The sequence below is a fragment of the Trichoderma ghanense genome (assembly GCF_004382785.1).
Source record: "Trichoderma ghanense strain CCMA-1212 chromosome Unknown scaffold_13, whole genome shotgun sequence".
NCBI classification, from domain to species: Eukaryota; Fungi; Ascomycota; class Sordariomycetes; order Hypocreales; family Hypocreaceae; genus Trichoderma; species Trichoderma ghanense.
The window spans coordinates 325,921-352,024 of NW_027395676.1; the positions used below are offsets into that span (position 1 = coordinate 325,921).

Sequence of the window (26,104 nt, forward strand, 5' to 3'; positions counted from 1 at the left end):
AAAAAAAAAAAAAACCATGCAAAAGAGACGACAAAACAAAAATATAAGGCACAAGAGTGTTTTTATATTGACAGCGACATACAGACAAGATATCATCAAAGCTAGAAAAAGAAAAAATAGACACACACAAGATAGGAAAATTTACAGGTAGTAACACAGGATCAAAAGGACGTATCGAAACAGCACCTTGTGAAGAACGGAGAGATAGAGAGTATAACAGGAAAAGGAAAAGGGCGGCGGCTGACGCGCGAGTTTTTGAGGCCCCAGGTGATTTATCCAGAACACCCGGCCATCTTGTAAATCAAAAGGAGAGAAACAGGAGGTGTGTATAAAGAGAGAGGGAGGGAGGGAGGTAGTGCGGGGGATGTATAAGAGGCGGAGAGCGAGAGAGCGAGAGAGAGAGAGAGAGAGAGAGGGTGGGAAATAGTACAAAGAGATGTATATATAGCCAGAACGGTGGGTTGTAGTGAGGCAAATCCAGAATGCCTCTTTTTGGTTTTCTTTCTTTCTTCTTTTCTTTCATATAGAGAAAAAAGTGAAAAAGAGGGAAAAGGGAAACGTGACCAACAATGAGAGAGAGAGAGGTATCGACGTTATCCCGAGCCAAAAGAAGTTCCAGAAGCCTTCTTTTTGTTTCGCCGGGATGAAGTTTATCAACAGTTGCAAAAGGAAACAAATGGAGAAAGATCCCGCGCACCCCTTTTATATGGTTTTCTTTTTTCGTCGCTCTCGCCCGCTTCGTCAGCGCATCTTTTGTCGTGTTTGTATATTGGTTGTATGTCGGATTTATTTGACAGTGTCTCCCCCTTTTTGAGGGACACTGAAAGGTTGGTCTTGTATAAGCGGTGCTCTTGTTCGGCAGCCGTTGGGCTACTTGTCCTGTAGCGGTAGTTCTACCGTCGTGTCGTCGACGGCAAGGGACTTTCGTGTGAGTGTCCAGATGATAATGAAGAGCAGCAAGCAATGTAAACTACTGCTCCTCGTCCAGGCTTCCCATCACCCCTCCAGCCTTGTGATTCTTCATACCAAGCTTAAGCAAGCTGAACCTCTTCCTCACGCTGTGCTTCTTCTTGGTTTCAGGCTCGTCCATGGATGGCCGGTCCTTCAACATGTCCAGGCTTACCCGGCCAACCGAGCCACCTCGCCTTTCCCTGCCGCTGTCTTGGTGACCATGATCCTTGGCCTGGACCTGGGCCAGCTTAAGGAGAGCGGCGTCTTTGCTGAGGCCGCGCGTGTGCATTTTCACATCGCCTGCGTTACTGTTGGCTTCATCGGCGGCCTCTTGACCGTCCAGCTCTTTCTTTCGGCCGCCCAAGAAACTCAACCGCGCGCCGCGTTGCCGAGGCGTAATCTGTCGGATCACCGTCGCTTCTTCAGCCTTCACCCCGTTGACCGGAACAGCAATGCTCGTCCACTGCGGGCCCTTGTCGCCGCCTGGTGTTGAGCCTCTCCAGGTAGGGGACGGCGTTGAGATGGGCTGCAGGACTGGCTGCCGGGGCGCGAAGATGGCAATCTCAGGTGCAAAGGTTGCCTCGAAATCTAGTACGTGTTAGCCGTCTGTGCTGTCGCACACAATACTCGGTCACGGAAGAATCGTCACTTACAGCCCTGGAGCTCCGAGTATGCTCGGGAAATGGCTTGGTTCTTGTTCCGAGAAATGAGTGCCAAGCATCTCTTGAGCATCATGGCGTGATCCACCAGAGTCATCTTGATCGCGGTCTCTTGAGGATCAAGCTCAACCTCGTCATCTCCTTCCTCGTCAGAGTCCGTCTCATCATCATCCTCTTCGCTGCTTGCCGTTTCGGGGAGCAGTTTGCGGTATTGCACAACGCTATTCTCCGAGGCTGGACTGACAGACACGGTGACGGCGTCAACAAGCTGCTGAGCGACCGAGTCATCGCCGTCAGCCAATCGGCGTTCCAGCAGGGTCATTTCCTGGGTCTTCCTAGAGATGCGTTCCAAGGCGGTTTCATGGGCAGTAAGCCTGACCTCGCGGGTTTCGACAATCTCGCTTCGGCGAAGGAGGGTGGGGAAAGGCTCAGCAGTCGTGAATACCAACTTCTCCGCGTAATGTTCCTGCACCGGTCCTGAGGTATTCCTCTTGGTTGTCACGGAGAAGACCTGGGGATGTGAAGAGAGCAAGAAGTCTCGGACAATGTGAGGCACCCGGACTCTCTGGTAGACTTGATGAGAGAGATCCCGGTGTGGCGTCAGAGCCGAAACAACCAAGAACTGGCCTTCCATCTCGTCAACGTCGCCACCCGTGATAATCTGGGCCGATGGATATTGCTCCTGTATGCGGTCTGTAAATGCCGAGGCACGCTCAGACGGAGACCCTTCGTAGACAAACTCCTTGTCGCGTATGGAGGTGGCGAATCCAAGGCCCTTGTAGGCCACCTTGTAGTATTTGGGCGTAATTTTCTCGCTCTTTGAAATGCTCTCGTAAATCGTTGCGATTGCCCGCCCAGTCCTGGCCAGCTTGGCAAAGTCGTACACGTTAGTCTCGTACTGTACCTGGAGCTCCTTGTACGCAGTCAAGGCGTTGCTCCACGATTCTCCATCTTCGAAATGCTTGATCATCTCAAAGTAGATCTTCTCCTTGCGCTCGAATGGAGACTGCGCCGGGAATTCTGGCTCGGTCAATGCTGGGACATGCCCAATCGGATCCCATTCGTAGAGATCCGCATGCAGACGAAGCGCCAGACCAGCCTCGGTGTGGTTCCTCGACTCGGCCTGCAGCTTAGCCAGCTGATGGACATAGCGGATGAAGATGTCCTCCTTCTGCATGTCACGCAAGAACTCCATGAGCCGAAGTCGGTTTATGATGTTGGAGGCTTCGCCGCTGCCATCACCGCCACTGTGGACAGCCACCAGCAGATCTAGGAACTCGTCCAAAGTGGCAACAAGTTCACACACAGCCGCGTAGAGGGGCTCGTCAGCAACCTTGGAGAGAGGCTGGAATCGTTCAAGCAGCTCTGCAATGAACAGCTTCTGGAGGGTGCTCTCCGTGAGGGGGTTCGATTTGAAGTAGGTGTCCAGTGAGTCGATGAGCTCTGTCTGAATCACAGACAAGTCCTCGCTCAAGGTCCACTCACTGACAATCATGGTCTGCAAAACCTCCACCGCCATTCTGCGGAGGCCTTCGTGAACACTCAAGCAAAGCTCTACAATGGGGCCAACCAGAGTTGGTACGTATTGCACCTGATAGCCGCCAATATTGGTGAGACCGTATTTTTCACGCTCCTCCGGCGTGGTCTCCCAGCCGATAGCCTCCCACATACTTCTCAAAAGATCAGCTCCGTGCTCTCGCACGTCGCCAGCAATCTTCCACACTGCCCTTCTCTTTTGTTCAGGGAACGTCTCGAGAGCGAGCGAGGAGCTCCCCACGAGCTTCAGCAGGGTTGTGAAGAACATCTTCCAGAGCTCGGTGTTGAACGATTCTGCCTCATCAGGGTCGGGTAGACAGGATTCTAGAAGAATGCCGGCGAGGTACTGCAGGATGCGCATCGTCGACTTGTGGTGGTAGATGAGCACACTGAGCCATCCACTCGGAAACGCTTCGCCGCTCAAGATGCTCATCTGCACTCTGAGCAGATTCTCCAATAGTGTCGTTAGGTCATCTTCGGAAGCCAGCTCGAGCTGCATGCCCGACGGAGAGTTCGCCAGGGCAGAAAGCACCGCGGACAATTCGGCCAGAGACTCATCAAAGGTGATCTCCTCCGCTGTTGGTTTGGTAGGGAAAGGATATGATGACGGAAACAGGAGCGAGAGCTTGTTTCTTGGTTTCTGTGGCGAGGCGAGGATCGTGAGGTATGAGTCGACAATGTTAGGGATATGGTCAGGGATTTCCGGGCCCAGGTGGTCGATCTGACAGGCGACGATGGAACAACACAGGCGAATCTGCTCTCGCCACTGATCATTGACCTCTTCAGTATGACCCCAGTGAGGAGAGATCCATCGCACAGTGTTGGCACTCAGTGCAGATTTCTGCTCCGGATGAGCAAATAGGTCTAGCTTAGAGTAGTTGATGATCAGGCACAGCTTGTAGATAACGAGCTTGCCCTTGACGTCTTTGCACGAGTCCATAAAGTCAATGGCAATATGCAGAATCTCTTCCGTCGTCAAGAGGCCCGTCAGCTCTGGCAGCCAGGTGTGGAAATGCTGCACCGCCAGCGTCTGGTTACCGACAAGTGCTGGCGCCGACTTTCTCATCATCGCATCGAGTGCTTTGAAGATGCTCCGGAGGTTCCTGGTGAGTCCCTGAGCAGAGGACTGGATTCCTATTTCCGCCTCCTTGACCTTTTGCTGCCCTCGGGACTGCGTGATGAACTTTAGAATATGTCTCACAACCTTGAAAGTCGCACGCAGCTTGCGGGCTGTCTCGGGCTCTGCGTGGCGCTTGAGCAGCCGGATGAAGGATTGTATCAGACAAGGGGTAGCAAAGGGGTAGTTGAACTGAGTTTCCGCATAATGGTCCACCAAGGGGGCCAGGTTGAACCGTCGATCGTGTACGATTCCAAGGACTCTAACCAGAGCCGTAAACACTAGATCTTCGTATTCGTCATTGCCGGAGTACTCCACAAGGATTCCAAAGAGCCCGTCCAGCACGTCGCTGAGGAGCTTCACGACTTCGATTTCTGAGACAAAAACAACTTGTTTTAGGATAGCGGGTATCTCGTCTTTGGGCAAATCTTTCCACTTGAGAAGCCCCAGGATAATTCTGTCCTGAGAGAACCTCGTGCTGCAAAGGTAGGTATCGACCATCATCACGGCAAGCGGCCCAGTCACATCGACCGAGCGGTCGTCTTTGCCTCGCGCTGCCCACGGGACAGCGAGATACCCACCTTTACCTGAGGGACCGGCCTGCGCAGTCGAGGTAAATTCGTCTATCTTATAGAGCAGAAGCCCATGAGGTCCATCGCGAATGAAGGCTTGGCCCTCCCACAGGGGCATGTGCGCCATGGCAAATGGTGGGTTTGGCATATCCGACAAGTACATGACGACGTGGGCATTCATTACGTCGCTTGGCTGCAGCGACAGGCGGAGTGTCTGGTTCCACGCTTCGCCCCTCTCCACGGCACAGGACTTGAACGTGGTGAGAGCCTCGGTGTTGGAAGATGTAAAGATGCACCTCTCGAAGCGCTCACCGGAGGATTGGCGGACCTCGAGCGTGAGCTGCAGATTCGCCCCGCTGACCGTGCTGGGCAGATTGATTGCGCTGCCCGAATACCGGGATATGAGATGCTGCTTTGCCAAAGCGGCGATGTTGAGCGTGAGATAAATATCCGATCTTGGCTTGGTTGGTGCGGCAGCAAAGCCGATCCTGCTCGTCTTCGACACCCCTGATAGGATGGTGGGCGTGGCCTTGATCAGGCCATCGGCATCCGGATGGTGGAATTTCCGGAGAGAGACCTGCAGCCGCTCGCCGCTCCTCGATTTCTCGTACTGGCCGGAGGTACTGGTGATGAGCTCCCGAATCAGGGGGTCGAATTCTTCGGCGGACTCCCTATCGGTTTGGGAGTAACCGAGCGCTGGCGACCAGATGGTGACGACTTGCTCGACCTCTTCTGGCTGCTTCATGATGGAGTTGAGCTTCAAGACACCAACGCCAACGGTACGCTCGATAGACTGTCCCGTCTCGGGAAGATCCGTGGTACTCTTGGACCCGGCACTGCTTGGCGGCTTGCTACTCCCGTCTTGGCTGTCCAGGCGAGCAGTGGAGGTTCTACCTTCGTGGTGCTCTGAAACGGAATCCATCTTGTTGATCGCGTTCCCTCGAGAAAAAGCGGTTCGTGCAGTCTTGCTGCCCCACATCATGCTCCTCCTAGAAGCCTTCCCTGAGCTTGCAGGAGGCGTTTTGACGTTTTCCCTGGTGAAGCTGCTGTCGGTGCCGGACCGAGACAGGGGCTGCGGGATGAAGACGTGCTGTGATGCCAACACCTTCACAACAAGGTACAGCTCCGAGTCGGCGGCCGGAGCATCACCAATGTCATGGGCAGAGAGATCAGTGAAGAGAGTTCTGGTGCTTGTGCTCTGTGCAAGACCGCTGATCGAACCGCCGGCGGGGATCTCGATGCTGAAGCACTCGGAAAGGTTGGTTCCCTTTGCATATTGAGGCTTACTGACCAGGTAAGCCACAATCGTCGTCTCCTCGGTGGAGCTTCCCGCGAATCCCTTGACGTCCAGCAGAACATGGTTCAGGCTCGTGAGCTCAGAGGCGGAGTGGGGAGGCTCGTCGAGCAGGCTCATGACCGACTGGAGCTTGGTAACATCGACAACAGAGTCATCGGCCGTCAGGACTCTGCCGCGAGCCGAGGGATCTCGCACAACCACTTCGCCGCCACATAGCTTGTTAACCGTGACGAGGTCCCAGACCGTCTTCTCTCGCAATTCTTCGTATTCGTGCGCGGTGAGGACATTGTAGAGGAACTGCTGGCGGTGGAGGTTCAGGGAGGTCACGAGCTGTGACAGCTTCTCGAGCTTTGCATACTGGCGAGAAAGTAGCAGCTCGTGCAGGTATTTGGAATGCCACTCTCGCAAGCACGACGCGATTTCGTCAACCAGTGGCTCGTCCACCGAGGTCGGCGTCTCATCGCCAATCTTGAGCATCGGCACAGGCGCTGGGGGCCGAGGCGCATCGGGATCTCTGCGAACGGGGACCGAGAGGTTCTTGACCCCGTCCCCCGTGAGGTCTCGCAGAGTCTTCTTCCACTGGCTCGAATCACGCTTCTTGTCCTGGTCTTGTCCCGTACCCGACTCTATGCCATCGATGATGCCGCTCTTAGCAGAGTCGCTACCCGGGCGGTCATCGATGCCGCTGTCGCTCGCAAAATCCTCATCGTGCCTTTCGTCGACCTCGCCAAGCAGCTCTCGCACTTCCACGCAGCTTCTCGGGAAGATACCGCTAAAAACGCGAGCTTCCAGCGTCTGCCCCTTGACGGAGGTCAGGCCAGCGAGCAGGCTGGGAGGCGCAACGAGATAGCCGCGCAGCCAGTTGCCGTCTGGCGTCTCTTCGATTATGTAGAGCTCATCGCCGATTTCGAGGGGGAGATCGGCCGGGCTCGCGGCTGTGAAAGGGTAGGTCGCGACGGCGAAGGCGATCCGGGGGAGAGGCTGCCAGGGCATTGAGAACTCGAGATGTCGGCCTCTGTCGAGAATGCGGTTCGGTTGGGCCCGGCAGCAACGGCTATTCACTCGCCGTGGGCAGCGGCTTGCTGATTGGCAAGGCTCGACGAAGCAATACGCTGGTGGACGGAAGTTGCGAACGCATCAAGCTTCGACGTGGAAACACGGCGGTGTTGATATATGGCAGCGCCTAGCGTGTTGATGTTCAGCTTCTGACGAACTTGTTCGAGCAGCGGCGCGATCCTATGACTCGAGAAGGAGATTTCAAAGCCGATGGACTTTTTTTCTTCTAGAAGACTTACGACTCGATGCGTGAAGTTCGTTTGCAGAGCGCCGGTTGGCTGGCGGCTGGCCGTCCGAGAACCCCTGAGCAAACACGACCAAATTATGCACGCAGGCGAAGAGATAGCGATCCGATAGCGCAATTAAAGCATCCGCCCAATGCTGATCAGAATGCAAAGCTGTGAACAAAAAAGTATCAGGTATCGCAATGCCAAGATGCACCGTGCTCTGCAAGGCTCGCTCAAACAGACGCAAGTTGTGACGCAAAATCTCAGAAAAAAAAAAGAATGTGATCGCGGCAGACGGCTCAGCGAGGGGAATCGTGGGTGTTCAATCAAGGTTCAATCTCGCAACTCAGGCTCAACTCAGTCTGGGCTCTCCCAGCAGCAGCAGCAACAGCAGCAGCAGGTCCAGGCCGCTGTACCCTGCACCAACCGCCGGGCGTTTTAGTGGTGGTGGGTGCTGCAGCCCCGCTCCTTTGGCCGCTAGGAACAGCGGTGGGCTCCCTGGAGGGGGGGGCTTGGGGGAAGCTTGTACGGGGCCATCTCCAGTGGAGAGTTTTCGAGTGCTGAGCCCTCTCGGCCCTCCTGTCCTGTAGGTCAGGTAGGTACTTACGGATGGGTGCCGACAGGGGTACGATGCCAGGGGTCGGGTCTCTGGTGTGCTATCCCCGACCTTGAACATGCAACAGCATGCATCCGATGTCAGCACTCAGCTCAACCGGGATGGACGCGCTGCAGCACAAATCCTTCCGTGGACGAACTGCTCGTCACCTCCTGTCCCAAAGCGGCGCAGTTCCAGGTCCGAAAGATACGGGCACGACTGTGGACATGAACCTGTGGGCACATCAGCGTCTCAGCCATCACACTCGACGCTACCTTACGGAGCACACGATGCAGGAACACGGAGCAATGTCGCAAACAGCCTCGACGGGTGCTTTCCATTTTGCTTTCCATGCCGTTACGGACAGCAGTAAGGTAGTTATTTGTCTGCCTGGCAAGTTCTCCAATATGACATGTATCTTCACGCTGGACAAGCCACCTGCACGTCCTTCTCCAGTGAGAAATGCCCGTCAACATTCACATGTTAATATTGGTAGGTATCCAAGCCTCTCGTCATGTCCATGTTCACGGCTATGAGAGCTTCGTCTCCATGGAGCCGCCCTGTCGGCACTCGAGTCTTCCCTTCTGCCCGGAGTACCCGTCATCCTTCTGGCGACTCCGTGCTCCCGTGCTCGGTCGATCTCTTTGATCTCTTTCGCACCCCTGACCCATGCTGGCAATCAAACTTGTCGCTTATCGATTATGTACAATGCAGCACTACGGAGCTCCCCAAGAGGGCGTGCATTACGTGTAATTGATCGAACCAGGTGTGCTCAGACCGGCTGGCCGACGGACGTTTCTTGTTCCATGGCGGCATGTGGGCATCATGCTACCCGTGAGTCTAAAAGAGAACGTTGGTCTGATCTTTGAAGATTAACTACCTACTACCTGAACATCCCGTAGGTAGGTACACCTAGGCATCCCCATTAATGCATTCTCTCGTGGGATTGTATCACGGATGTACACAGCTTCAATCACCTCGGGCGATTGGCGTCCTGGCTTCATATACTGTACTGATCGTAGTATTGTAGGGGAGGAGGGGCCATATAGGTAATTTCGCTGCCCTCAACTCGTACCGCTCTGGCATCGAGAACCTCAGTGCGCAGCTGAAGCTCGCCTCATCCCATACAATGCCATGATTCGGGGGAAATTCTAGGTACATACAACCAGGTTCGCAGTCCCATTAACATCCAACGGATACGGCAGCAGTTGAAGTACAGGTAGTGAGCTAACGATTGGTGACGTTGAGAACATTCGCGGGAGATCACCATAGCCTTTACTAGAAGTGTGAGCTCTCATGTGGGACGACACATTTACGGACCTCACGCCAACGGACAACATCATTACCTAAGGTACCCGATATAAAGCTTTTGAGTCTATCAAGTCCATGGTCATGCGCTGGTTGATCGTTCATGAGGAGACACCTGCGCTGTATACATTCAGTGCTTGAATTTGGGTCGGATGTCCAAGGTCTTGAAGACCCAGCGATAGCATCAATGGCTTGGACTCGCATCTTGCCATTCAACTTCAATTCCTGAATAGCTCGATGCTTACAGCAGCAGTGATTCTGACATCAAATCAGTACTTCAACATCAAAGCACTGACCTCCACGTGAACAGACTCCCACGGCAGTTGCAGCTGCGGTGTAGCACTCCATACGGAGTTCCCCCACGCTCACCTTTCGACTCCCCGCGCCAGGGCTTCAGACTACCTCATCATGCCACCAACACCCTTTGCAGATGACTCAATTCCTAAACGGAGAAGTGACCACTGAACTCGAATGCCTGGGCAGATCAACTGTTTATCCATGGATTGACATCATAGGTACCGTGCAATAAGCAAAGATTGTAGGATTGCCATCAAATGGAAGAAGGAGGTCATTGTCATGCGTGCGTATCAATTCACTTGGCGGGAAAGCGCATCACACTCACCCCTCATGCCAAATGCCGCTCGCACCTGCACCGCTAACGGCGTATCCGCTTCACTTCCCGTGCGATCAACCATCACCTCATTTTCCCCTGTATGACTCAAAATCAACAAAACAGCAACCACGTGCAGTTCGGCAGGCAGCGTGAAAGTCAAATCTCCTCTACATACCTGTAGACCCGCGGCTGTATAAATTCTTGGCGGCCTCAATCTCTCATTTTCCAGGCATTTTCTTCTCCTCACAAGGACGGAGTGAATGAGGTGCAAAGCCTACACAGTAGCAGCCAGCGCCTACTGATATCTCGGCCACCTCTACCCATCTCTACATAGCAACTTCAACCTCGCTGCCAGGTCACCAGAAATCAAACGCCATGGGAACTCCCTTTGTCAGCTTTCTCGAGCCTAGCAAGCTCGAGGGCTTCCAGCTCGGCGTCCCTCGAAGCAAGATACCCGCCACAATCCCCCGAACTTTCCTCGACGCAATGGAGGTCCGCGAAGAAGTCTTTGTCAAAGAACAGGGCGTTCCCCAGGACAACGAATTCGACATTGATGATCCGCGATCCTGCCACTGGGTCATCTACGTCAGCGTCAACAAGACGGAGGTGCCTGAGATTCGCAATGAACAAGGACATATTGTGCGGCCACGCAAGAGCTCAACTCGAAGCACCCCCGTGGGAACGATCCGCATGGTTCCCTTCCCTCATGACCCTCACCCGAAGCCAGGAGGCGAGTACTGGAACGGCGTACTGAAGGGCGAAGAAAATGGCAATACTATCCCGTCATCTCGCCCGTTCGTCAAAGATCGGCCGACGACGTTTCATGACGGGAAGGAGCCGTATATCAAACTCGGACGATTGGCCGTCGTCAAGAATTATCGGGGCTTCAGATTTGCAGGCCAGCTCGTGAGGAGTGCACTGGACTGGATCAAGAAAAATCCGTCATTCTTCGACCCTAGCATCAGGGAACTGGGGCTCGAGCAACTGGGATCACCTACGGAGACCGAGGCGCCGCAGTGGAAGGGTCTTGTTTGCGTCCACGCTCAAGAGCAGGTTGCTAAAGCATGGGCGAAGTGGGGATTTGAGATTGACGAGAGTATGGGAAAGTGGTATGAAGAAGGCATTCCTCACGTTGGCATGTTTCTTCGTCTGGACATTGGCGAGAAAGATATCCGCATCTAAGGGTCATTATGCGAGAGCGAGTGAAAGGGTAGCGAGAAGCAGACATCTCATATGAAGATCTGCCTACACGGACGCGATTAGATTACATGTAGAGGGCACATCTCAAGGCGAAAATGAAATCTCTCCACTTTACCATTAACGACGTAATAAGTTTTTGATTTTTCTTTTCTTTATCTGATGCTACCTGTTGCACTTTTGATTTGGCCTCCCTGATAATCACAGATAAGGGGAAAAAAAGAGATAGGGTATGGTAAATTATAGACACCATAGGCATGATTCATAACAGCCCTTTTTTTGAGCCCAGCTTTTTATTCAGACTCTAGGAGCCATCTGAAATAAATCCATGTCCGCGTTCCCAGACCCGAACGCAAAATGCAATTCTGAAATATGCCTGATCCACGCCCAAAAGCCACACTCCATCCCTGCCAGGTAACCCACCCGCGCAACCTTTATCGGTTGCTCTTGGCGACACGCTCCAGCTCGTCCTTCTTCTTGATAGCGTATGAGTTGCTGCTGCCCTTGGCGGCGTTGATCAGCTCCTCAGCCAAGCACTCGGCAATGGACTTGACGTTTCGGAAAGCGGCCTCACGGGCACCGGTGGTGAGCAGGGCAATGGCCTGGTTGACTCTCCTCAGGGGGGAGACATCGACGGCCTGACGACGGACGGTACCGGCGGAACCGATTCGGGTAGAGTCTTCACGGGGACCGCAGTTGACAATGGCGTCAACGGCAACCTGGATGGGGTTCTGGTCGGTCATGAGGTGAATCTGCAGAAAGCGCTGTGTAAGTAAAGCATTCTCCAAAGCGTCCTCTCTTCGTTCTCGTTCTTGTTTTCTCGATCATGTTCTTCCTCTCTGGGGGTTCGCGTCAAGGTACGTACGATCTCGAAGGCGTGAGCGACGATGCGGACAGCCATCAGCTTCTTGCCGTTGTTGCGGCCGTGCATCATGAGCGAGTTGGTCAACCGCTCAATGATGGGGCAGTTGGCCTTGCGGAATCGCTTGACGGCATATCGGCCAGCAGAGTGGGTGACGTAGACGGGGTTTCGCAGGGAAATGTAGTCGCTGTTTGAATCAATCCATCAGCATTTCTGTAGCCCCCTGCAAAATGTTGCGACGAGATGCAGTATATTTTTGGTGTCTTCAAAAATTCCTCCCATCTCGCCATCGACCGCGGGTTTTCGAACGTACGTCAGGGAGATGTCGCGGACCTCGACATCGTAGTCCCACTTGTTGAACAGCTTGACGTTGCCGACCTCCTTGACAACATCCTTGGGGAGGGCGTCGGTAACGACAGAGTTTTCGATCTCGATTTCGCCGTCAGACATCTTGGGCTATTTGCAGTCGAGAATTCCGGTGCTGGGGGGCGGGACTGCGGTCAGTGGTGCGGATTGTCGAGATGTGATTTTTCAAGAGGTTGAAGGTGGGCTCGGGTCGGGCGTGGAAGGGGAAATTTTGGTGGTGTGTGCATTGGACGAATCAGATGGCGCGAAAAGTTAGGTACGTACCCTGCGCCCACGTTCGGTTAGGGCTCGGCTGCCCTGGTGCATTCGGAAGTGGGCAAACCGCGCAAGCGGCAAGGGCTACTCTAAGTCGTCGCCAAAAATTCCAATTCCTCCACCTTACTCCTCTGTCGACAAGCCAAGCACATCACAGACAAAATGGTATGATATGAACGCCCAACGCCGCCGCCGCCCGACCGTGATGAACGTTGTCGAGATGGGCGTCGCGATGCAGATGCTGATTGTTTGAAACCTCGCAGGCGCCCGCAGCTGGAGCAAAGAAGCAAAAGAAGAAGTGGTCCAAGGGCAAGGTCAAGGACAAGGCCCAGCACGCCGTCCTGCTCGACAAGAACATCTCCGACAAGCTCTACAAGGATGTTCAGTCCTACCGCCTCGTCACCGTTGCCGTCCTGGTCGACCGAATGAAGATCAACGGCTCCCTCGCCCGCCAGTGCATCCGCGACCTCGAGGAGAAGGGCATGATCAAGCCGGTCATCACTCATAGCAAGATGAAGATCTACAGTAGGGCTCACCAGTCGCTCCCTTTGTGCGCTTGATCGAGGGACAAGGAGAACAAGATTGTACTAACGGTCTGCGCAGCCCGTGCCATCGGCGAGTAAATTTACCACCATGTTTGAAAGTTAAAGCATTGAGATTTGGCGCCTGGTTGGTCTGAACGGAAGAAAATGGGCCATGAGAGCAGAGGATGATACACGAGGTACATACAGCCTCGGTTGGGACGCTTTTTCATGCTCGGTGTAGCATTTTCATGGGATCGGAAACGCTTTAGCATATGGCTACGGAATGAAGAACTTCAAAAAATGACCAAAAAAACGACGCCAGAGTCCTTCGGCCCCGTGTGACGCACATTCTCTGTTGCAAAGACTTGTGATGAGCTTTGAGGACGAATCGATGGTCATTGCCGTGACGTTGACCGGCCTATCCGACTATTACCTGTCCTTGCTATCACATGCGCAATTGCCTTCATGTTGTCGGCAATGCACATGCAGCATATATCGTCAAATTGAATGCTATTACTGCAATATCTCACGAGTTATTAAAGTGTGTCTGATGTGCTGTAAAATCAAGTTTTTGCCCACAAAGTATATCCCCTTGCCACCAGTATTATCCGTGCTTGATTCTGACGTATGGATTGTATAGGATTGTACTATCAAGATGGTGTCCTGAGGCTCTTCGGACTGTCATGAGGCTGAAGCGAATTTATGTCAATTCTCTGTGAATGTGGTATTTCCACAAGTGGTGTTGGACGTCTGTCCAATCAAATCGAAGCAGACTGCAACTTCTTCCGGGCAGTGGTCAGCCACAGCCATGAGCCCTTTTGCGCCACCCTTCTCGGTGGGCCAATTTGCCTTCAGGGACTCTGGTCGTTCGTAGATACTTGGTATGCCCAAAGCAATTAGCTGGCGGAATTCATGCCATTGCATCAAAGGATACTCATGCATCAGACAGATTGCGGTGTGTCAACCATCTCACCACATTCTAGAAGCTGAGGTTTTCTATTCGTCGGGACAACCTTGTGGACTCGCATATCTGCAAGTCTATGTCGTCCAATCGATTTCGAGAGAGAGAGAGAGAGAGCGCAACGCTATCAAGGTCCACAACCTGGGGCAGAACAACGCGACGCAAGCAAGGCAGGGTAGAGTTGCTCTCCGCGAGGAAGGTAATTGAACATACATATTATGTCCTTGGGAACGAAGTGACTGTTCACGCCAATTCAAACAGATACTTATGTAGTTGGACAAACTGAGCAGCAATCTTCGTTGGGAGTAGCGAGATGCGCAGCAGTGCTTCTTTTCTTCCTCGGTTCCGTTGATATTTCCTCTCCTGACAGGTACCGCACAACCTTTGCCCCTTGAACAGCATAGAGCCAATTAGTGTTTTAGATTATTCCTCCGCCTGTGCTTCTGTCAAGACGAGGCCGTGAGGCAAAAAATGGCGACCCGGCTCCTGACCCAATGTCGCCAGTCTCCATGTGTCTGTTACAACAAGCAAGGCTGGAGAATCTGAGAACCTCGGGCCTCCCTGGCAACTGTGGAGCCGGAGTACGCGGGATGGCTTCTCAAGGCCGGTCAGATCGGCGGCAACGGTGTGGCGATGCGTGAGAGTTGGCCATGGCAAGAATTTCGAGATGGTGGCACCCGTCGCCTTTTTTTTTTTTTTTTTTTTTTTACTGGCAGAGTAGGCGGGAGCCGGAGTAGCCGCTAACCAAGCCTTGTTCTTATCTGCCAGACTTCTGAGGATCTCTGGAGGGTTCAACGACCAGACTTGACCCTCTGTCCAGCGAACTAGAAGATTCCGATGCCATACCTGTGATGGCTGCAAGACCCAAGACCATGCGGCTAAACTGGAGATGGCGAGCTATATTTGTCCATACTATGTGTACTATCGTATTTTTCTTGCCAACTGGACTTGCAGGTACGGAGCACTGGCTCACGCGGCGGCGGTCCTGATAGGCTTCCATACACGTACCTGCACCAGTCAGGGACGACGGCTGAAGCGGTGACGAGTCTGCGTGAGAAAAGGCGAGTAAAAGCCTGCAAAGTGCGCGGGCTGCGGCTGTCTGTACGGAGTACTTTTGCCTCATTGTATCTCGGGGACGCCAGCAAGAGGCGGTTTGGCAAGGACGTTCGCACTGGCGGGTGGCCGCGGCGGGAGACCAAGATCGGGGCGAACCGGGTGCAGGTTCTGCTTTACACCCAGGGTGACATCAAGGCGCCGGTGTTGTGGGTTGTACAAGCACAGTGCCGCCCAAAGTCGGACTGCGAAAAAGCAGAGGTTCGGGCCGTAGAGAAACAATAGGCGCCTGAAGCTGGCCCCTAGAGTGCCTGCTGCGACTGCTGGCACGGCCCTCCACAGGCGCGCTGCCTCAGGCTGCCACCCGCTGTAGTACCTTGATGCTGTAGCGCTGCAAGTACCTTCGCTGTTGCCGTGGCAGGTGGAAGGCGGCCCAAGCCCAAGCGTGCAGCGCTAGTGCGGCCGGAAAGAGTCGCTCTGAAAAAGTGTCCCCTTCGAGACCCGCTGCAATTTTTTCCCTCCCCCCCCAGAAAAGCCATTCGCCCGTTCGGTGCAGAATTTATTTCCCTCGACTCCCCCAAGTGTCCTCCTCTTCCTCCTTTCATCTCCATCTCCCCTCAATCCTTTCTTTGTTTCTGGGAAAGCGTTGCACCTCAGTCAAAATGTCTTCTGAGAAGCCTCAAAAGGTCTTGGGCATGCCGGTAAGTTGATCCTGCCTGCCTTTTGCCCGTCTATTCTGCCCCCCTCCATCGCCAGGGATACGCCGTGTGAGATTCCGAATCGACTCCGCGAGATATTTTGCACGCATCCTCAATTGAATCGCCGGGATGACCTTGAGATGTCGTGCAATGATGTCTGGTTGGGCTTCACCCTCGGTCTGGAGGAATCTCCCGTCGTGTGTCTGGCTGGGAAAAAATTTTCTGCACTGCGTTGGCACATGTGAAACCTGACGGCTAACGATGACTTCTCGCAGCCCTTCATGGCCGACTTCCTGAGTAAGTCTTTTCGATACTGAATCGATTCAAGCATGATAGCATCAATATGCATCTGCGGCCCGCGTTTCATCAGAACAAGGCGAACTGACAAAACACTACAGTGGGTGGTGTTTCCGCTGCCGTCTCCAAGACCGCCGCTGCCCCCATCGAGCGTGTCAAGCTCCTCATCCAGAACCAGGTTTGCCACCCTCTCTTCAGGCCCTTGCGGTCAAGGAAAAGCCTCGTTCTAACCCCCGCGACAGGATGAGATGATCAAGACCGGTCGTCTCGACCGCCGCTATGCCGGTATCACCGACTGCTTCAAGCGTACCGCCGCCGACGAGGGTGTTCTGTCCCTGTGGCGTGGTAACACTGCCAACGTCATCCGATACTTCCCTACCCAGGCTCTGAACTTTGCTTTCCGTGACAAGTTCAAGAAGATGTTCGGCTTCAAGAAGGACCGTGATGGCTACGGCATGTGGATGCTCGGTAACCTGGCCTCTGGTGGTGTAAGTTTTTGATCCTAAATAACCCCTCAATCCGCATGCTCGATGCTGATGCTCTCTACCAGGCTGCTGGTGCCACTTCTATGCTTTTCGTCTACTCTCTGGATTACGCCCGTACCCGTCTGGCCAACGATGCCAAGAGCGCCAAGAAGGGTGGTGAGCGCCAGTTCAACGGTCTCGTTGACGTCTACCGCAAGACCCTCGCCTCTGACGGTATTGCCGGTCTGTACCGTGGTTTCATGCCCTCCGTCGCTGGTATCATTGTCTACCGTGGTCTCTACTTCGGCATGTACGACTCCATCAAGCCCGTTCTCCTGGTCGGTTCTCTCCAGAACAACTTCCTTGCCTCTTTCGCTCTCGGATGGTGCGTCACCACTGGTGCCGGTATCGCTGCCTACCCTCTTGACACTATCCGACGACGAATGATGATGACCTCTGGTGAGGCTGTCAAGTACAAGAACTCCTTCGATGCCGCCCGCCAGATCATTGCCAAGAACGGTGTCCGCTCCCTGTTCAACGGTGCCGGTGCCAACATCCTCCGTGGTGTTGCCGGTGCTGGTGTCCTGTCCATCTACGACCAGCTCCAGATCCTCCTCTTCGGAAAGGCCTTCAGCGGTGGCTCTGGTTAAATTGCTTTTTCTACGTTCTGTATAGACAATTCTCCCAGCGTGGTCACGCGGGGATGGGGTTTATCGGCCAGGTGGGTGTAAAGCGGCGTCCACTGGTTGATCAAAAAGGAGACCGGAATGGAGGGTATTGAGGGAAGTTGGGCCAGATATCCCGACCTGTGTAACAGTTGCTATTTGCGGGTTAGACTGGCATGGGCACGGCGTATTAGTCGTTTCGGCTCTTGCCGTGCTTCCTACCTTAGGTCGCTGTAATTATACACCAATGCAAGTTCCCTTGATTTAGAGATATAACATGCAACGACTGCTCTGATGTGACAACTTCGCGACGCCTCTGTGCCGTTGGCTCGAGATGCAAATTTTTGGGCTTCGTGCCTTGTCTCAGCCTCGTGGCAGTAGTATAATGCGTTGCTGACTAAGGTATCGTATCGTATCGTAACGGCGGTTGGGAAGGCAGCAAGCCGAGCTCCATCAAGCTACAGTAACTCGGACGTTCCAATCTGGTGTCTCTTCTTTGCGCTCCCTCGAAGAGCTGCTGTCCGAAACATCTCGTGTGCCTCAGTGCAACATATTGAATCGATCACAGGGTTGTCCAGTGCCAATGCCGCCCAAACAATCGTCCTCTACCGGAGCTGGTCGCGGCCGGCCGGCCAAGGCAGGCAAAGCTCAACCAGCCGCTCGCGCCGCTTCGGAGTCAAGCAATCCCTTCGAGTCTTCAGACGACCAGGCAGAGGAGCCGAAGCAAAAAAGAGCCGTCGAGGAAGAGCCGGCGGAGCCCGAAAAGACCATCCCGAGAGCTCTCTTGACGCGGATCCTGCACGAATTCTTCGCAAAGGACGCAACGAGGATGTCGAGGGATGCTAACGCGGCGGTGGGCAAGTACGTCGATATCTTTGTTCGGGAGGCGATTGCACGGACGGCCGTTGAGAAGAGGGGAGGGTTCCTAGAGGTGAGTGCGTTGAGGATCACATCCTGCTGTTATATTATGTCAAAGCTGCTACTGAGGAGGCAGATGCTGACTGTTCGTTTGAAGGTCGAGGACTTGGAAAAGGTCGCGCCTCAGCTGCTGCTGGATCTTTAGGGGCACTGAGTCTAAATATGCCACGGGGCAATTGCTGTTGCTTGGACTGCCAGAGATCCGTCATTTACTACCTCAAGATCCAGTCCGATCAGTCAGGCAGCTGATGCGCGCTCCGGATTCCTCCCGGCTTCCGGGTCGGCTATTGGCAGGCTTACGAGTCTGTCGAGATTCGACAATCGCCTCCTGACGGCGACACTCGAATTCACAGGCAAGGTTCCACCCGCTGTTCCATCTCGCACAAAGGATCAAACAACGCCTTGCGGAGTTGGAGACATCCGACTCGTCTAAGAGACCATGCGAGAGACGATGTGCATGAAACGCAGTGTTTCCGAAGCTAGGTTCAGTCCAGATTTTGTTTGCGGCGGCCGCGGTAGAAACACATGGACGCTTTACTGGCCAGACATGGTTCATACTCACGCTTGTCTGGAATGACCCATGTTCTGTCTCGAGAAATCTGGTTATTCAGACGGCATCTCATCCTCTCCACGATGACTGTTGAGCAGTGCATCGCGAGCGACAAGCTTTGTCATCAGTTCCCTCAATCGGCAGCCTCAACAGTGCAAACATTTGCAAGCAACAAGCCCATTACCTTCATACCAATCTATTGAGTATTGCCATGTTCAACTCCCGTTTTGGTGAATTGGTTATTCCGGCAGCATTCCCACCCGAAGCGCCGCATCAATTGGTTGTTTGTCAAGGAGCATCGTGACTTTGATCCCGGTGTTGTGGCGCTTGGCGGTCGGTTACCTAGAGCGTTTCACTAACGCGACAATAGCCCGGATTCTGCACATGTCGGGCAGGGGTTTTGTGGCGTTTACAAACTGTGCCTGTCTCCAGTTGACAGCGCCATTTGGGTCCAAAACAGCCAGGCACGTTCTTAAAGAAGAGATTGTTTGGACAATTGGAAACAATCGGCCTATCGGGATTAAGTGCGGTCGCGACCATGCGGCTGCTGCGGTCGCCTGCGTCTGGCTGCGCTGAAACCGACGATGTCTCGCGTGTGTCGGAGGCGCTCCAACTTGAAGCAGCTTCGACATCAGACCCCGGCGCGGCCCCTCACAATTAGGTGTGGCGCGGCGGTGCTGCAACGAGTGCAATTCCGGCTTCACAGTCGCCCGGCGCCCATGACGGCTAGTCGGTGTGAGAGATTGCCTTCTGTCGGGGCCGACAATGCCAGGGTCCCCGTTCCTCAGCGTGTCGACGACGACGAGAACGCCGTCCGTGCAAGCCACAGGCCGGAGTGAGGCTAGCAGCCTGCCATTGTCTGCTCCACGGAGGCTGACCCCTGCCGTCGTGAGCCATCCCCGGCACCCAGACAGCATTTGGGGCTACTTTGTTTCGCAGACCCGATTGAGCTGAGCCAGCCATTTGTCTGGACCGGGCGATTCGAGGCCAGCGTCCATGGCCAAACATGTCTCATACACGCTATGGGCGGCCTTGAAGTGAAGCCATGCCCCGTTGTTTGAGGACCTTTGATAGGCGCCTCCTAGACGAACTGCCTTTCCCCGTATTGGAACCCCCCCTTGGGACAAGGTGCAAGGACGCTAATGCGGACGTTGAGGATGGCATGAATGGAGAGATGAGAGATTCATAAAAGCCATCGTGTTTCCGTTGTTTCTTTCTCTCTTTCTTTCAACCATCGTTCTACTGCTCGTCCGTGGGGTTCCTTTTGTCCTTACCTTCTCTTCTCTTCTCTTCTCTATCCAGTTTACATTTACATTCCAAAGGCTAGTCCTTTGCTGGTTCTATCGCTTCCTTTACTTGACATTCTCTTACCTATTCAAGAATTAATCTTGCTTTCTTTTCCTCCTTTCCACTCTCTCTTTTCCATTAGGTTTTATTTTGGGAAGTCTGGTACTCTCTCTTTAGGCCGGCCTATTCTTCAGAAAAAAAACACAACACAACAGAAAACCCTCTATTCAAGATGCAGTTCTCTACTCTCCTCCTTGCGGCCTTTGCTGCCGTCACTCAGGGTAGGTACACTTGCTGCAGTCGTTTAGAGGCCATGTTGGACTCAGTGTTGACACGTCTCTAGCCGTCGATGTCCAGGTCGTCTCCGTTGGCCAGAACCCCATGGCTGGCATGGCCGGTCAGCCGGCTCTCAAGTACTACCCCGACAACATCAAGGCTGCTCCGGGGTCCATGGTCCAGTTCCAGTTCTGGGCCGGCAACCACACCGTCACGCAGTCCGACTTTGACCACCCTTGCACGCCCATTCACCAGGTCAACAGCTCCATCGCCGGCATCTGGTCCAGCTACATGCCCGTTGCTGCCGGTGCCTCCAAGAAGGAGATCCCCGTCTTCACCGTCATGATCAACGACACCAAGCCCATCTGGATCTACTGCAGCCAGGGCAAGCACTGCTCCGCCGGCATGAGCATGGTCATCAACGAGAAGTGAGTCCTTCTGGCAGAACACCGCTTGTGGTAGAGCAAAGTCGCTGACATTGATGAACTTGTAGCACCTCTGCCAACGCCACCCGTTCTCTTGCCAACTACCGAAGTGCTGCTGCTGGTGCTCAGGGCGGCTCTTCTGCCGCTCCCCCTGCCGCTTCTGCCAGCTCTGGCTCTGGCTCTGGCTCAGGCTCTGGCTCATACCCTGCCCCGACCCCCAGCTCCGGCTCTGGCTCCGGCTCTGACTCTGGCTCAGGCAGCGATGCTCCCGCTGCTCCCTCGGCCGCTCCCTCGGCCGAGCCCACCAATGTTCTCGCTCCCCCTTCCTCAGTCACCGACGGCGCGCCCTCTGGCACTGGCGTTCTCCCCGGCGGTGCCACGGACACCGGCATCCCCAAGAGCGGTGCCTCATCCGTCGGCGTTTCCACCAGCCTGCTGCTGGCTCTTGGTGCTGCCTTTGCTCTGCTATAAGCGGGACTGGCGTGACGACAATGATGGCGGGGACGGTTTGTATAAAAAAAGCGAGACGACGATCTGTAATACCATTTAGGCCAACGAGTTGGGTCGGGAGTTTATTCATATCTGCATCTTCCTTGCAAGCAAGGGGTTTTCTATTTTCAATCCTATTTTTTTTCTGGAGTGGCATGGAAAGATAATCTGATCCACAACGGTTTTCATGAAAGGGGAAAGGACAGCAAGAGTCCTGGGTTAGAGAGCACATGCTAATAAGGGACCATGTGTGTAAATGTATCTGGATAACCTTGTTGAAATAAAAGGGGTTGTTTTTTCCTACTTGATCTGTTCTTTTTGGTATTTTGTGATGTCTTGACGAGATCTGATGGAATTCTCCAAGCCTGGATTGTTATGTCGTTCTTGTTGGTCGATCCTTGGTAGGCCTAGGGTAGGGGATAATGAGAGGGATCGATCGTCTCGATAGAGCACGCACTTTGGGTCTCCGTCGTGCATGCCACATTTCAGTCCGATATGTTCTTGTTTCCAAGAAATTGAAGATGATTTTATTGGCCATGACAGTTTCTACAAATGCCTGCTGTTCTTTAGAATCTCTTCATCATCTCCATGCCATCTACTTCTCCCCCCCATGCCTCGGCTTCCTCTTTGTCCGCCCCTGCTGCGCCGCCGCACAAAGCTCCCTCCTAGGCTCCCTCTCCAACCAGCCCTCCTCCCTCTTGACGAACCCCACCCGATGATACTTCTTGCTGTTCCCAAAGAAGTTGACCCAGTGCCTCAGCGCCTCATGCACCCTTTTCCGCGCGGCCTCCAGCTCCCTGGCCTTGAGCTCCTCCATCTCGGCGGCGGTCCACTGGGCGTCCGTCTCGGGGTCGTCAAGCGGCAGGAACATGTCCTCGACGCCGCGCATGTCCGGGGTGCGGTCCTCGGCGAAGCAGCCCGTGACGAAGGCGCGCGCGGCGTCGCAGCCGGCAAAGTAGTTGTAGGAGCCGCCGGGCCCGTAGATGTGGCGGCCGAGGGAGACGTCGAAGATGGTGCCGTTGATGGCGATGTAGACGGGCTTGGAGGGGTCTTTGCCGTCGTAGGCGGAGAGTTGCTCGGGGGTTAGGTAGAGGGGGCCGTTCTGTGTGAGGGTAACTACAAGTTAGCAAAAAGCAATATCAAGACTTTTTATATATGTATATATATATATATCGTCTTCTTTCTTTTCTTGCTATATATATTGTTCGGGGACAAGGGAGGGCAGAGAAAGAAACGAACCCATTTGGCTTTCCACCAGTCTACCCTCATGTAGTTGGGCTTGTTCTTCTGGCCCCAGAAGAAGCTCTCGCCGTTGCTGATCCAGTAGCTGAGGGCGCACGAGGCCAGGAAGAGGAAGCTGATGACGCGCAGGGCGTCGAGCCAGTATGTGTACTTTTCTTCGTCGTCGACCAGCTGCCGGGGGCTCTTCTTCCGCCTTGTCAGTTCGATGGGATCTTCGGCGTGCGGCTTGCGCTGCCGCAGTTCCGAGTCTGCCATGGCTGCGAACTCTTTTCAGCTGACCGGCAGGGCAAAGATGGTGTGTATTGGGGTAGTGAAGACGGTGAGATGGAGAGAATCGTGGCCTCAGTGTTGCATGTTCAGTGTACTCCGAGTTCGTATTCTATAAGCGGAATCTTTGGCGGGAAAGCAGAGCTTCCCGTTGGGCAGTTGCTGATGCTGGGACGAGGTGATTGGCCTGTTGCGCACACGCCGGTGTTTCCAGCAACGACTTTCAAAGAACAACAGCAGCAGAATAAATGAGCTGGACGGCTAAATGGTGGTTAAATACAGGCTATGCACACACCAGGCGTCGGCGTTTGCTGCTGCAAGTTGATGAGTGCTTTTCCTGCTGAGTTGGGCATCGCTACAGCAACAGGAGCCCCACTCGGCAGACTCTTGGTGGTGGAAATTGGTAAACAGCCATTAGCACCTTAGCAGGTCATTTGTCCTTGTACTTACTTGTACTTACATTTGTTATCAACAACCCACAAATGCACGACCCTGCCCGAGACGGGAGTAAGACTCGTAAGGCTTCATCTTGCAAAAAGCCACCACCACCATCGTCACCACCATCATCCCGAATCAGCCCCCGAGGCACATCGCCCGCCTCAGAAGAACGAGACATCGCAACGATTCGCGACCCGGAGACCAGACGACGATAGCGACCGCGTCATAGCAAGCTCAAACCACCAGCAAATGGAAGAGGCGTCGAGTCTGCCCGACTCCCCCGCGGCCGCTGGCGGACCCCTCCAGATGGCCTCGCCCGACCGCGTCAACCAGCGCCGCGACACCCTCTTCGCCACCCTGCGAGCCCCCGGCGCCTCGGCAGAGGGCCTCGCCTCGCCCGTCCACGACAAGATCAGCCAGTTCAACAGCATGAGCATGCAGTCGCGGCAGCTGGAGCGCAAGACGGCCGACGCGGCGCTCAAGCGGGCCATGCTCGGGCGCGAGGAGGCCGAGGCCGAGATGCGGCGCCTCAAGGACGAGGCCAGGGACTTGCGGCAGGAGATTGAGGAGGGCAAGGAGCGCGAGAGGAGGGTCGGCGAGCGGTTGGAGACTGTCATGGTAAGCCCAGCAACGACGTGAACAGACGATGGCCTCAGATTCATACCATGTGCTACGTCACCGTGCCGCATGGCCCCTGTCTTTTATCCCTGATATTGCAGCATGGCGCCTCTTTTGTTATATATCGTCTTGTCAATGTGGGTTGGCTAATGTGAGCTCTCTTTGCCTACGCAGGAAAACTATGGCCGCGCAAAGGAGACACACGCACACACCCAGGCTCTGTGGGAGAAGGAAATCAGGCGCGCCAGAAAGGAAAACTTCAAGGCTCAGTCGACCATTGTCAAACTCCAGGAAGACCTCAAAAACACCAGGGCAGCAACCAAGCTGGTCGAAGAGTCGCTACAGCATGAAAAGGACCGGAGCACCGCTCGAGAGGAGCAGAATCGCGAGGCTCAGAACACCATTACCAAACTTCAGGACGACCTCAGAATGGTCAAGGCCGCCACCAAAGTAGTCAAGGATTCCCTACGAGAGGAGAAGGACCGCAGCAACGCCCGGGAACAACAGCGGCTCAAGGCCGAGTCCACCATCACCAAGCTCCAAGCGGATCTCAAATCGGCCCATGCGATGAACAAGCTGGTCGAGGAATCACTACAGCAGGAAAGAGAAAAGGGCCGTGCTCGGGATGCGGAATTGTTCGAGGCGAAATACCAGGCGAGCAGTCTCCAGGACCAGCTCGAGCAAGCACTCGAGCGCCTCAAGCTGGTCGAGCAGGAGCGCGATGCCTACAAAGTCGCGGCCAAGAACGAAGAGGTTGCCCGTCTCGCTGCAGAGGGCCGCATTCCTCTGCCTGCCGAGCAGTCAGACGACGAGTTTGCCTCTCCGCCGAGGAAGCGGAGGTTGGCGTCGACGATCCGGTGCAAGGATCCCCGCGTCTCTCTTTCGACAATGGAGGTCGTCTCGTCGGCCGCAAGCGAGCTGGAGATTGAGCAGCTTACCGAGCAGCTGCAGTGGGAGAGGCAGAGAGCCGACCGGGCTCAGGAGATGATTGAGTTTATGCAGGCCGAGTGCCAGATGCACTGCTGCCCCTGCTCCAAGTCAAAGCGCCGGACTAGCATGCTGGCGCAGCAGCTCCCCCGAGCAACCCCCGAACGCAAGAAGCCTTCTGCGGAGGCCTCCATCCCGGAAGGGAAGGGCGCTGCTTCTGCTGAACCGCTTCCGTCGCCCGTCCAGCAGCAGGAGCTGAAGCTGGGCAAATTGAGAAAGGGCGCCAGGCGGAGCACCGTCTTCTACCCCCAGGAGGGCGTCTTCCGCACGGTATCGGAACAGGAGGCCATCGAGCTGGAAGCTCAGCGCAAGGCCGAGATTGTCATTGAGGCTCACGAGGAGCCGGAACCGGAGATGCCTTCTTCTCCGGCAGACCGAAAAGAGGCACATCAACGTACGTTTGCGAAAACACCATCCGTCGAGCTTTCAGTCTATGATTTTCCCCCGGGGAAATCATCGCTCATGTCGCTCGTCAATGCCCCGCGAATAGACCCTCAAGCTGACTCTCTGCCAAACTTGCGTAGCATCCCGCCGTTCCCTGACAACAAAGCCACTCAGGAGGGAATAATGCGATACCAGGTGGTGGCAGGAGAGCGAGAGGGAGCCCTACATCTGGCGCCAAAGTCGGCATCGGCGCCAGCACCGCAAACTGAACGCTTTACTCTACCTCGGAAACGCACGTCTGCCGAGGCGCGGGCTTCTGCCAAGGCAGTCTACACAGTAACCAAAACAACCACGGTCCCAGTCCGAGACGAGCGATCCCCCAGCTCGTCTTTCAACCAGAGGATGCGAACCGCGTCCAACAGCAGCGCCGCGAGCTTTGACACGACCGACCCGGCCATGACGCCCACAATGACCCGCGAGGAGGCACTGGCGCAGATCCGCGAGAGGAGAGGACGTGCCAGGAGTGCGACCAGGAGTGGTGCGGCTACACCACACAGCCGGCCGACGTCTGGTCTGGGGAGACGGGATATCAGCGGCCCGGTGGGCAGAGTTGGGAGCCGATCCAGAAACTCATGAGGCGCTTGCTTCTTCCCTTTCGTTTTACTTCTTGATCTCTGGGGTTTCTTTGACTTGAATTTACGCGAGGGAGGGTACATAAAGGCTTGGCTTAAGCGGCGACGTTTTGGATGGCCTGGGATATATATTGTTGTGATGAGGAGGGAGTTGTCACCGGCCCCTCATTCATCCTTTTCCTTTTCTTCTTTTTTCTTCTCTTCCCACCTTTTTCACAGGTCTCCTTTATGCATTCCTTTTCTTTCTCTCCGTGTTGTTTTTATATCCTCGATCCTCTCATTCTTTGCACAGGTGATTCAAAAGGGGGGGGGGGGGGG

At 54.6% G+C, this 26,104-nt stretch overlaps 11 protein-coding genes across 11 annotated transcripts; 8 read left to right on the forward strand and 3 right to left on the reverse strand.

Moving 5' to 3' along the window:
- Nucleotides 1–970: 970 nt before the first annotated feature.
- CCMA1212_008751 (Dedicator of cytokinesis protein 1) lies at nucleotides 971–7,372 on the reverse strand (the record flags this gene model as incomplete). Its single annotated transcript, XM_073705866.1, has 3 exons — nucleotides 971–1,539; nucleotides 1,605–7,147; nucleotides 7,195–7,372. Coding segments are annotated over 3 exons (6,288 nt in total), but the record flags the coding sequence as incomplete, so codon positions are not given.
- Nucleotides 7,373–7,607: 235 nt separating this feature from the next.
- On the forward strand, nucleotides 7,608–8,383 carry CCMA1212_008752 (uncharacterized protein; the record flags this gene model as incomplete). Its single annotated transcript, XM_073705867.1, has 3 exons — nucleotides 7,608–7,827; nucleotides 7,897–8,001; nucleotides 8,099–8,383. Exons 1-3 carry the CDS (start codon nucleotides 7,624–7,626, stop codon nucleotides 8,381–8,383), a joined length of 594 nt encoding a protein of 197 aa, XP_073555528.1. The 5' UTR covers nucleotides 7,608–7,623.
- A 1,923-nt stretch (nucleotides 8,384–10,306) lies between these two features.
- Nucleotides 10,307–11,113, forward strand: CCMA1212_008753 (uncharacterized protein; the record flags this gene model as incomplete). The annotated part of the gene is made up of 1 exon (XM_073705868.1): nucleotides 10,307–11,113. One exon carries the CDS (start codon nucleotides 10,307–10,309, stop codon nucleotides 11,111–11,113), a length of 807 nt encoding a protein of 268 aa, XP_073555529.1.
- A 449-nt stretch (nucleotides 11,114–11,562) lies between these two features.
- CCMA1212_008754 (uncharacterized protein) lies at nucleotides 11,563–12,440 on the reverse strand (the record flags this gene model as incomplete). The annotated part of the gene is made up of 3 exons (XM_073705869.1): nucleotides 11,563–11,892; nucleotides 11,994–12,177; nucleotides 12,304–12,440. The coding sequence occupies 3 exons, from the start codon at nucleotides 12,438–12,440 to the stop codon at nucleotides 11,563–11,565; spliced, it is 651 nt and encodes a 216-aa protein (XP_073555522.1).
- Nucleotides 12,441–12,773: 333 nt separating this feature from the next.
- CCMA1212_008755 (uncharacterized protein) lies at nucleotides 12,774–13,234 on the forward strand (the record flags this gene model as incomplete). The annotated part of the gene is made up of 3 exons (XM_073705870.1): nucleotides 12,774–12,776; nucleotides 12,875–13,136; nucleotides 13,215–13,234. 3 exons carry the CDS (start codon nucleotides 12,774–12,776, stop codon nucleotides 13,232–13,234), a joined length of 285 nt encoding a protein of 94 aa, XP_073555523.1.
- Nucleotides 13,235–15,811: 2,577 nt separating this feature from the next.
- Nucleotides 15,812–17,258, forward strand: CCMA1212_008756 (ADP,ATP carrier protein; the record flags this gene model as incomplete). Its single annotated transcript, XM_073705871.1, has 5 exons — nucleotides 15,812–15,850; nucleotides 16,123–16,144; nucleotides 16,246–16,322; nucleotides 16,387–16,632; nucleotides 16,695–17,258. The coding sequence occupies 5 exons, from the start codon at nucleotides 15,812–15,814 to the stop codon at nucleotides 17,256–17,258; spliced, it is 948 nt and encodes a 315-aa protein (XP_073555524.1).
- A 598-nt stretch (nucleotides 17,259–17,856) lies between these two features.
- Nucleotides 17,857–18,336, forward strand: CCMA1212_008757 (uncharacterized protein; the record flags this gene model as incomplete). The annotated part of the gene is made up of 2 exons (XM_073705872.1): nucleotides 17,857–18,204; nucleotides 18,289–18,336. 2 exons carry the CDS (start codon nucleotides 17,857–17,859, stop codon nucleotides 18,334–18,336), a joined length of 396 nt encoding a protein of 131 aa, XP_073555525.1.
- A 989-nt stretch (nucleotides 18,337–19,325) lies between these two features.
- CCMA1212_008758 (uncharacterized protein) lies at nucleotides 19,326–19,580 on the forward strand (the record flags this gene model as incomplete). The annotated part of the gene is made up of 1 exon (XM_073705873.1): nucleotides 19,326–19,580. The coding sequence occupies one exon, from the start codon at nucleotides 19,326–19,328 to the stop codon at nucleotides 19,578–19,580; it is 255 nt and encodes an 84-aa protein (XP_073555530.1).
- A 791-nt stretch (nucleotides 19,581–20,371) lies between these two features.
- CCMA1212_008759 (Extracellular serine-rich protein) lies at nucleotides 20,372–21,200 on the forward strand (the record flags this gene model as incomplete). Its single annotated transcript, XM_073705874.1, has 2 exons — nucleotides 20,372–20,732; nucleotides 20,798–21,200. Exons 1-2 carry the CDS (start codon nucleotides 20,410–20,412, stop codon nucleotides 21,198–21,200), a joined length of 726 nt encoding a protein of 241 aa, XP_073555531.1. The 5' UTR covers nucleotides 20,372–20,409.
- A 613-nt stretch (nucleotides 21,201–21,813) lies between these two features.
- On the reverse strand, nucleotides 21,814–22,717 carry CCMA1212_008760 (putative steroid-binding protein 3; the record flags this gene model as incomplete). The annotated part of the gene is made up of 2 exons (XM_073705875.1): nucleotides 22,458–22,717; nucleotides 21,814–22,320 (listed from the first exon to the last, which is right to left on the reverse strand). The coding sequence occupies exons 1-2, from the start codon at nucleotides 22,713–22,715 to the stop codon at nucleotides 21,814–21,816; spliced, it is 765 nt and encodes a 254-aa protein (XP_073555649.1). The 5' UTR covers nucleotides 22,716–22,717.
- A 697-nt stretch (nucleotides 22,718–23,414) lies between these two features.
- On the forward strand, nucleotides 23,415–25,790 carry CCMA1212_008762 (uncharacterized protein; the record flags this gene model as incomplete). Its single annotated transcript, XM_073705876.1, has 2 exons — nucleotides 23,415–23,783; nucleotides 23,958–25,790. The coding sequence occupies 2 exons, from the start codon at nucleotides 23,415–23,417 to the stop codon at nucleotides 25,788–25,790; spliced, it is 2,202 nt and encodes a 733-aa protein (XP_073555651.1).
- Nucleotides 25,791–26,104: the final 314 nt, after the last annotated feature.